Genomic DNA, 10,079 nt, shown 5'->3' with positions numbered 1-10,079 from the left:
CCTGTGCACTCAGGTACGAGGGGAAACAGCAGTGATTTTTAAGGAGGCTGAGGTCAAGCAGCCCTGGAGGAGCACACGGCAACCCACTCCAGTATTCTTGCCTAGAGAATCGCATGGACAGAGGAGCCTGGCTGGCTGTGGTCCATAGGGTCACAAAGAGTCAGACACAACTGAAGCGACTGAGCACGCACACACACACGCACAAAGTCAAGTAAAGTTTCTGAAACTGTGGGAGCAGCTGGGGCTGCTCTAGGCCCCTGCATGTCGGTTTCCTAATGTCCTATACCCCAACATACTATGTCCCAGGGAAAGAGCCTCGCTATTAAGCCTGGGAAGAAAGGAGCGCATGATGGGGGAAAGGCAACTGACTAAGGAGGTCTAGAGACTCAAGAAAGGAGCTGGGGCTTCTGCGGCGGTTTAGTGCTTAAGATTCCGCACGTCCAATGCAGGGGGCCCAGGTCTGATCCCTGGTCAGGGAACTAGATCACGCATGCCACAACTGAGATCCAGCGCAGACAATTTTTTTTTACAAAAGGAGCTCCCAGGGCTTCCCTGGTGGCTGCGTAGTGAAGAATCATCCTGCCAACTCAGGAGGTACAGGTTCAATCCCTGATCCAGGAAGATCCCACACGCCACAGAGCAATGAAACCTGTGTACCACAACTATTAGGTCTGTGCTCTGGAGCCTGAGAGCCACAACTGCAGAAGGCTGAGCACCCTAAAGCCCGTGCTCCACAACGAGAGAAGCCACTTCGATGAAAAGCCTGGGCTCCACAGCCCCTGCTCGCTGCAACTAGAGAATGCCTGTGCAAAGTAATGAAGACCCAGTACAGCAAAAGTGAATACAAAAAATTTTCAAAAGAAAAAAAAAAAGGAGTTCCCCATCATTGACAAATGAGAAAAGTGGTGTCATAGCCACTTGAGGGGTGGAATCAAGGTAGATCAAGGGGGTCTACCCCCAGATCCTGCTTTTTGTCCCAAACATGCTCCCTGGGGTCTATCACCTGGAAGACCCAGGCCCTATTCTGACACTGGCCGAACTGGACAGAGTTACAAGCCCACCAGGTTTCTAGAAGGGAGGCAACACAGTGAAGTTATGCACCACACAATCAAAACTACACTTCAGTGGGGTGAGGGCAGTAGGGGACAAAGTTCTTGCTCATATGGAGACCGAGTTGAGACTGACAAGACTCAGAGGTGAGTCAAGTTCCCAGGAGGGCTTCCATCACATCTGTGTGCCTTCTGTCACTAATCTATCCTAATAACCCAGTTAGGGGTGGGAGGTAGAATGATTTTAATAGATTTAAATTAAAAAGGCTCAAAATTATGTAAACTATTCCATTCCACTTCAGCTATAATTACTACCTGATTCCAGCTTGCCAACCTGACACCGGGAAGCCGGCTGTCAACAGTGGACAGGGCTTCACCTCATAAATAAAATGTGCTTGCTCATTCATTTATCGTTAAGGCATGTTGTTTCCTCAGCTTTCAGGAGAACAGTCTCTTTCGGTGTGCAGCAGGACATATTTGTTATTGCTGTTGTGTAGTCATTAAGTCACGTCCAAATCTTTGCCACCCCATGGAACGCAGCACACCAAGGCTCCCCGTCCTTCACCATCTCCTGGAGCTTGCTCAAATTCGTGTCCATTGAGTTGATGAAGCTGTCTAACCATCTCATCCTCTGCTGCCCCTGTCTTCTTTTGTCTTCAATCTTCCCCAGCATCAGGGTCTTTTCCAATGAGTTAGCTCTTCGCATCAGGTGGCCAAAGTATTGGAGCTTCAGCATCAGTTCTGCCTATGAATATTCAGGATTGGTTTCCTTTAGGATTGACTGGTTTGATCTCTTGCACTTCAAACGACTCTTAAGAATCTTCTCCAGCACCACAATTTGAAAGCATCAATTCTTCAGCGTTCAGCCTTCTTTATGGTTCAACTCTCACATCCATACCTGACTACTGGAAAAAACCTAGCTTTGACTATACAAACTTTAGTCGGCAAAGTGATGTTTCTGCTTTTTAATACACTGTCTAGATTTGTCATAGCTCTCCTTCCAAGGAGCAAGCGCCTTTTAATTTCATAACTGCAGTCACTGTCTGCAGTGATTTTTGGAGCCTAGGAAAATAGGAAAATAAAATCTGTCACTGTTTCCATTTTTTTTTTCCCCATCTATTTGCCATGAAGTGCTGGGACTGGATGCCATGATCTTCATTTTTTGAATGTTGAGTTTCAAACCAGCTTTTTCACTCTCATCAAGGGGCTCTTTTGCTCCTCTTTGCTGTCTGCTTGTATAGTAGTATCATCTGTATATCTGAGGTTGTTGATATTTCTCCCTGCAATCTTGATTCCAGCTTGTGCTTCATCCAGCCCGGCATTTTGCATGATGTACTCTGCATATAAGTTAAATATGCAGGGTGACAATATACAGCCTTCACGTACTCCTTTCCCAATTTGGAACCAGTCCGTTGTTCCATGTCTGGTTATAACTGTTGCTTCTTGTCCTACATAAAGGCTTCTCAGGAGACAGGTGCAGTGGTCTGGTATTCCCACCTCTTTAAGAATTTTCCACAGTTTGCCGTGAGCCACACAGAACCAAATTCTCTATCAGTGTGGATGAGGGCATATTAGCCAGCAGTCTGTGCGAAGATGTCTTGGGGTGTGTCCGTTCTGGAGCTGGAGAAACAGGATTCACACCCCAGGTTTAGCATTAACTAGCTGTGTGACCTTGGATAAGTCCCCTCACCTCTCTGAGCCTGTTTCTTTTCGGTAAAGTGAGCTCAATTGTCCCTGTCTCTCAAGGTTGGCGCTGGGATTTATAGAAGCAATGTATATAAAATGCTTAGCACCGTGCTCTGCACACATAAGTACCCATTAGCAGATGCTATCACCATAATCAGAAAAGCCTGGGAGCAAAAGACAAGTGTTGGTGAGAATGTGGGGAAGTCGGAGCCCTTGTGCACTGTTGGTGGGAATGCCAAATGGTGCAGCTGCTGTGGAAAACAGTACAGAGATTCCTTAAAAAATTAAAAGTAGAACTACCATATGATCCAGCTGTCCCACATCTGGATATTTATCCAAAAGAGTTGAAATCAATATCTCAAAGAGATATTAGTACTCTGAGGTTTGCAGCATTTTTCTCAGTAGCCAATATGTGGAAGCAACCTAAATGTCCATCAGTGAATGAATGGATACAGAAATGTGGCACACACACACAATGGAGCACTGCTGCTGCTGCTGCTGCTAAGTCGCTTCCGTCGTGTCTGACTCTGTGGGACCCCACAGACAGCAGCCCACTAGACTCCTCTGTCCCTGGGATTCTCCAGGCAAGAATACTGGAGTGGGTTGCCATTTTCTTCTCCAATGCATGAAAGTGAAAAGTGAAAGGGAAGTTGCCCAGTAGTGCCCGACTCTTAGCGACCCCATGGACTAGAGCCTACCAGGCTCCTCCGTCCATGGGATTTTCCAGGCAAGAGTACTGGAGTGGGGTGCCATTGCCTTCTCCGAATGGAACACTAGTCATCCTTTAAAAGGAATATTGCATTATTCAATATATAATAACATAGATGAACCTTAAGAACACTGTGCTAAACAAAATAAGCCAGTTCTAGAGAGACAAATGGGCTTCCCTGATGGCTCAGATGGTAAAGAATCTGCCCACAATGTGGGAGACCTGGGTTCCATCCCTGGGTCGGGAAGATCCCCTGGAGGAGGGCATGGCAACCCACTCCAGTATTCTTGCCTGGAGAATCCCCACGGACAGTGGAGCCTGGCAGGCTACAGTCCATTGGGTCACAGAGTCAGACATGACTGAGCGATTAAGCACAGCACCACACAGAAAGACAGGTATGGCATGATTCTACCTTTATGAGTTATCGAAAGTAGTCAAATCCATAGCATCAAAGACTGGAATGGCAGTGCCAGGGGATGGTGGGGAATGGGTGATAGGAAATAGCTAACTAACGAGTATAAAGTTTCCATCAAGCAAGACGAGCAAGCTCTAAAGACCTGCTGTATGACGATGTGCCCCTATTCAACAGCCTATAATGTTCACTTAAAAATTTAAGAGGGTAGGTCTCAGGCTAAGTGTTTTTCCTACAATGTAATTAAATTTAAATTAACTTTTTTTTAAATTTTTTTAAAAACAGAGAAAGAAAATAATAACTTCACAAATCACTTCTATTGTGCCCCACAGAAGGGCAAATGGGTGCATTGTTCCTCCCTAAATGACTGAAACTTAGAGACAAATATTCTCCCTCTTCCTAAACATCATCCCACCACCACCATCTTCTTTCCCATGATGCTCCTTGAACATGTGAAAGTGAAAGTCGCTCAGTTATGTTCAACTCTTTGTGACCCATGGACTATACAGTCCATGGAATTCTCCAGGCCAGAATACTGGAGTGGGTAGCCTTTCCCTTCTCCAGGGGCTCTTCCCAACCCAGGGATCAAACTCAGGTCTTGCGCATTACAGGCGGATTCTTTTCCAGCTGACCCATGAAGGAAGCCCAAGAATACTGGAGTGGGTAGCCTATCCCTTCTCCAGGGGATCTTCCCAACCCAGAATCGAACCAAGGTCTCCTGCATTGCAGGCAGATTCTTTATTGACTGAGCCATCAGGGAAGCCCCGAGAAAATGGGAAAGTGAGTCTCTCAGCAGGAGTCTGCTGTAGTCATGAAAAGAGAAAATCCAGAGCTGGGAACAGTTAGGAAACAAAGTGGCAAATGCCTGAAATGATCTTTAAAATACTCTAGTGGCTCAAACCCAAGATTTCTCGCACAGATCTATCCTCTGTCACCATCCCACCTATAAAAGGGAGTAAATTATATTACTGGGATTTAAAGCTATTGAGTAAATTAAAGTCAACTGCTGGGTTGCTGAATTTTATATTAGACTACTGAGTTTTATAACAATGTTGAAAGAACAGGAAAGATTCTAAAGAGAACAACTAAAACAGAAATGCAAGCCAGTGACGCTCTGCCTGGAGAATTCTTGGAGCCTCCAGGACGTTCAGATGCGAAAAGCAGGGAATAATAAAAGGGCTGATCAGTCACAGGCCAGAAGCCTTCGGATCTGAATGAAGTAGAAGAATCATTCCCAGTATTCCTAAGTATCCCCTGAGAAGCTCTCAAAAGATGCAGGTTTAATAACATCTCAGATATCTTTGCACAGGTCGCCCAGGCCCACACTCTGACCAACACCGATAGCCTTTCCTACAAAGTCTTGTGCAGGTACTTTACTTGAAGGGATTGAACACTCTCTCCCCTTCAGCAAGAGATTAAAAGGGAAGAAACAGAGCTATAATCCTGAAGCTGGGTAGACTTTCAGGATAATTAATAGAGATTGGTTACTTGCTGGAAAATGAAGGATTGGGTAAAAAATAAATTATGTTTAGATGATTGAATATTTCCCTGAGATGGAATAAATTCAAGGACTGAGTGAAAGGTAACAAGTAAACTATCCATCACCCAAGTTAGCAGGTAAGATAATATTTCAACCACTCATCTTGAAAGGGAACCTTGGACTGAGAACAGAGCAGGATGACTGTATAGGAATAGACACCAGGAAGGGTTAAATACAATCACACCTGAAAAAAACTAGCTACAAGGACTCCACAGAAACCTGAGAAGAGGCGGTGGGGTCCAAGGTGGCCTAATATTTTTATAAATAACTCAAAATATGCAGTGGGGATTATGCAAATCAAACCACACACAATACAAAAATGGCAGGGATTGCGAATCTGTGAAGAATGAAATTTAACTACTGGGCACTGTCTTTAAATTTGCCTTTATTGAATCTTGTATATTGAAGTCACATATTATTGTATCTCTTTATGGAAACTCAATAGGGCTGAATGCAGAGTGATTTATGGAAGCAGGAATAATCAAATGCATAAGTAGAAAAGAGCACACACCTGGAGAGGCATTAGCCCGGGGGTCAGGACAGGCACCAAGTGGGAAATGGTTGAGACGGTGCACAGTGCGAGAGGGTGGCCAATTACTTCTGCTCTCTACAGATGCAGGTGGTGGTAAGAGCCAATGTGTAAAATAAACAAGGAAATGTGTCTGTTACTCTTTGAACCACCTGGCCTTGGTACTACTTTCAATGAGAGTACTGAGTTTAAATTAAACCTGGAAGGGGATTCAGAGCAGGGCAGCACAGAAATTATGCGATGTATTCCTAGGTAAACCAAGAATACAAGGAGATGTGAAGAGGGCCTCCAGTACAGATGAAATGCTGAATGTGCCTATTGGTTGGGAAAAGATGCACAAAGCTAAGCGGGCCTGTAGGAAAGAAAAAATTCAGCTCCTATTAAGGGAAAAAAACAATCATTCAAAGCACAGTTGGAATCATGGAAGAAAGGGCAGCTTATGGTAACACCATCCCTGGGGACATTCGAGGAGTTGACCAGACACCTCTCTACTTAGGATGCATTAGAGATTATTAAAAGCATTCCCTGCTCAGATCAGGGGTGGGAGGTGGGCCTTGCGACCTCTCCAAAGGTCATTCCTATCCCAAAGGATCACATGTCTGAAGGGCACCAGATAAAAATAAAGTCTATTAATCACTGAGCTGCCACAGTTTCCTAAGAGAGCCAGACTAGAGAAGGGCAGTTCACTGCGGACCTTGTTCCATCGAGGGAGGAAAAGGGAGCCCTGTGTAGGCACAACCAACTGCAGAGACTTCCAGAAAGCCTGTAATCAGGCCTCCCAAGCACCACAGGGAACACAGGAGGAGGAAGAGACCCCACGGGGAGGGGAAGGAGAACCCGCAAATGGCAATGAGAGCCCCTAAACAAAGCCACAGAAGCTGGGGGAGAGGGTGTGAGCCAGGCCAGGTGGGGACACCCACAAAGGGCACATCCTGGATTTAACGCTAGGGAGGCAGACCTCGGAGACAAAGGAGTGAAGACAGGAACCGAGGGGAGGATGGAAAGGGGTGCACGGGTGTGTCTGGGATTATTATGGGCTGGGAACCTGATGAGAGCTGGAGAGACAGAGCAAAAGGTAATCCCACTGTCTGTGGGGGCAGAAAATCACCTAAGAAAATGCAGGCTTTTAAAAGAGCTGCAATGTCCCAGCTCCTAAGCAGCTCTTGGCATTCTTGATAGCTGGGCTGCTCCAGCTAGACACAGCGGGAAAGCCTGCTGCCGGGGCGTCTGAAGCACCCTTCCCAGCCCTGAACCAGTCTCCCGAGGGGCTAGCATGCTTGGGCTTTTATGTGTCAGAACAAAACTGAACACCTTCCAGGAAGCAAAACCCAGAAGGAAGCAAGCACTTCCCGGCACTGCCAAGAGACATCAGACCCCCATGCCCTGCTCCCTCCTCATTCTGAACCTGGGTCCCCTGGGCATGGAGAGGACTCGTCTCAGGACTGTCATCTGCCCGGTGCACTAAACAGTCAAATGGGGGTCATGGAGTTTGAGTTCTTCCAGCAAAATGTTCTCCAACCAGCAGTCACCCCACCAGTCACAGAACAACTTGTGGAAATCAAAAGAGGCCAGCGAAGAGGGAGGAAACACACGCAGCACCCCCGATGCACTGCCTGTGCCCCGCAGGGTGGGTGGGGCGCCCGAGGGACCACTGTGCCCAGCCCAGCCTCAGTGGTCCCACCGCAGTCTCTTCTCACCCATGGCAGAGCTCTGCGTCCTCAGAGAGAAGGCAGGAAGGGAAGATGGTCAGGGAGGGCGGTTTCAAGGGCCGCCCCTGCCATGGAGCGAGCAGATGGTGCCCGATCTGGTGAGGAGATAACTAGGGCAAGGATCTAAACCCACCGCCCAGTGCTCTGGTGGGTGAGAAAGACAAAGCCCTCTCAGGCTGACAGCAGTCCCTCCAAAAGCTGCAGGTCTCCAAGGTCCACCTGCTGCCACTGTTCCCACAGCTCTGCCCTCCTCAGTCCCTCCCCAGCTCTGTCTGCAGACCCTAAACCCCGGAGCCGGGGAGTCACTTGTCCAGAGATGTTCCTGAAGCCAGTGAGGAAGGCTGGAGATGGATCGCAGGCCATTTATTAAACTAAGTCATCGTCAGAGAAAGATTCATAACCTGCCTTACCTAGGACAGGAGAGAGAGAGAAAGGAGAGAGAGGAAATTAAAGGGAAACAAATGAAAAGCCGCTGGAGCCAAGCACCTCTGTTGGAGGATTTTGAGTTATGTTTTTGTTTGTAATTCTCTGAAACAGAAAAAGAAATAGAGGATGAGCCTTACAGAGACAGAGAGAGTGAAAGAGAGGGAGCCAGAGGAAAGCCACGAAGGAGGCCACTTCAGGGAAAGGAGCACAGGGCAGGGAGGCCCCCCAGGCTGGCTTCTCCCTCCTGCAGCAACACCAGGCCTGGGGGAGCGGCCAGAGGAGGTCAGGTGTGACTGCAGTGAGGTAGCAGCCGGCAGGTAAGTTGAGGTCTGGGCCCGAGAGGAGGAGCCAGCAAGCTCCGGGCTGGAGCAGCTCAGGGAATGGTGGGGGCCCCAGCAGGAAGGTGGCATCTACTGTACTTACTGTCACAGACGTAGGGCTTGTCATGGTCTTCCTGCGAGGCAGCGTCATGCCTCCTCCTGCCACCTGCGGAGCCACGGGCCTGGGGAGACACGGGAATATCGGGGTGCTTGTTATGCTGACAGTCACTGTGGTTCCCCAGTGTGTGTTCTGTGAGGCCCTGAGCACTTCACCTGGATCTCCTCATTCAACCTTATACTCCACTCGTACCTATACCAACCCCACTTTATGGGCCAGGAAACTGAGGCCCAGAGAGGCTAGGTAACTTGCCCAGATGACTCAGGAACTCACTTGCATCACTTCATTAAATCCTCACAACTCCAAAAAGCAGGTGCAACTATTATCTCCATTTTGCAGATGAGAAGACTGAGGCAACAGAGAGGTGAAGCAGTTCACCCAAGGTCACTTGGTCACTAAGTGCTGAGCCAGGACATAAACTCAAGACAGTCTGACTCCAGAGCCTTGGGCAGTCCGAATTCCCATCCTCTACTGTTGCCCCCAGGACCTCTTTCTCCAACTCCTCAGCCCCCAGGTTTGCTGACACCGCACGCAGATGCCAAACCCGCTCCCCTCGGCAGCCAAGATGGTGGGGAAATGAGAGCAAGCAGCATGAGCGTGCAACTATCACCCCAGACTCCTGTGTTCACACCCCCTCCACCTCAAGTCTCTCAAGAGCGAGCCAGGTCCAGAATTGGGGCAGGAGCCCAGGCCCGTGGGGCACTCCCCTCCCCACTTGCTCAGCCTACTCCACGGGGTGGGCATCTGCTGAGGCCTTCCTGTGTGGTCTGCCTCCAGTCTCCAGCCAGTGGCCAAGACCTTGACACCTCAAAGTCTCCTGGGGCTGGACTCTTGACATCCCCACCGTGTGTGCATCTCCCAGAAAGGGCCAGCATCGTCTGGAGGTTGGGGGGTGGCATGGAGGGGTGGGCTTCACCTCCAAGGATTGACAAGAGCAGCCAGAGAGGAAGCTGGCAGCTCGGCAGCCCTGGGACAGTGGCTAAGAGAACATGGCAGGGTTTATTTTTAGACCTTTGTGAGTCCTACAGCGGTCACGTGGGTAGCACCCTAGCCTCCTCCGGGTCATTTTCTGGTAATGAGTAGCACTAAACTCCCAAGCAGGGAAACGGCCCGCTGGGGTCTTTGGGGACAGAGACAGGAAGGCGCAGTGGAAGAGAAATAAAACATGGCAGCACCTGGTGTGCAGAGCAAATGGGACCTGGCCTGGAAAAGTGGTCCCGGGGGGCTTCACAGTCAAAAGGCCTGAGATGCTCTCTCTCTCTCTCTCTCTCTCTCTCTCTCTCACACACACACACACACACACACACTTTCCCTGGGGACATCATAGCGGAAAGGCCTGTACCCCAGTCGCGTGATGTACACCCTCTCCCCAAACACACACAGTTCACAATCAACAACCACCCGCCAAGCTACCGCGGCCACCACCTCCTTGGTTGTCTCTCTCCAAAACAAATTAACAAAATTCCCCCTCCCTCCTCCCCTCCCTCCTCCCCTCCCCTCCAGGGTGCTTTCCCACCTGGCCTCCCGCCCCCCCACCATCCCTGCACACATCGCCAGCCAGCAGCCCCCTCCCCTCACCCT

At 49.0% G+C, this 10,079-nt stretch overlaps 1 protein-coding gene across 5 annotated transcripts in view; it reads right to left on the bottom strand.

Moving 5' to 3' along the window:
- DPF3 (D4, zinc and double PHD fingers, family 3) overlaps nt 1-10,079 on the bottom strand; it is a 295,296-nt gene that overhangs the window by 113,980 nt on the left and 171,237 nt on the right. For all 5 annotated transcript variants that reach the window (XM_010855808.1, XM_010855812.1, XM_010855809.1 and 2 more), the window contains one exon: nt 8,484-8,562. In XM_010855808.1, coding sequence (XP_010854110.1) covers nt 8,484-8,562 — 79 coding nt within the window. The remainder of the gene's footprint in view (nt 1-8,483; nt 8,563-10,079) is intronic.

This window comes from Bison bison, unplaced genomic scaffold (genome assembly GCF_000754665.1).
Source record: "Bison bison bison isolate TAMUID 2011002044 unplaced genomic scaffold, Bison_UMD1.0 scf7180017864368, whole genome shotgun sequence".
Lineage (NCBI taxonomy): Eukaryota > Metazoa > Chordata > Mammalia > Artiodactyla > Bovidae > Bison > Bison bison.
This window is presented reverse-complemented; position numbering and strand designations above follow the sequence as displayed.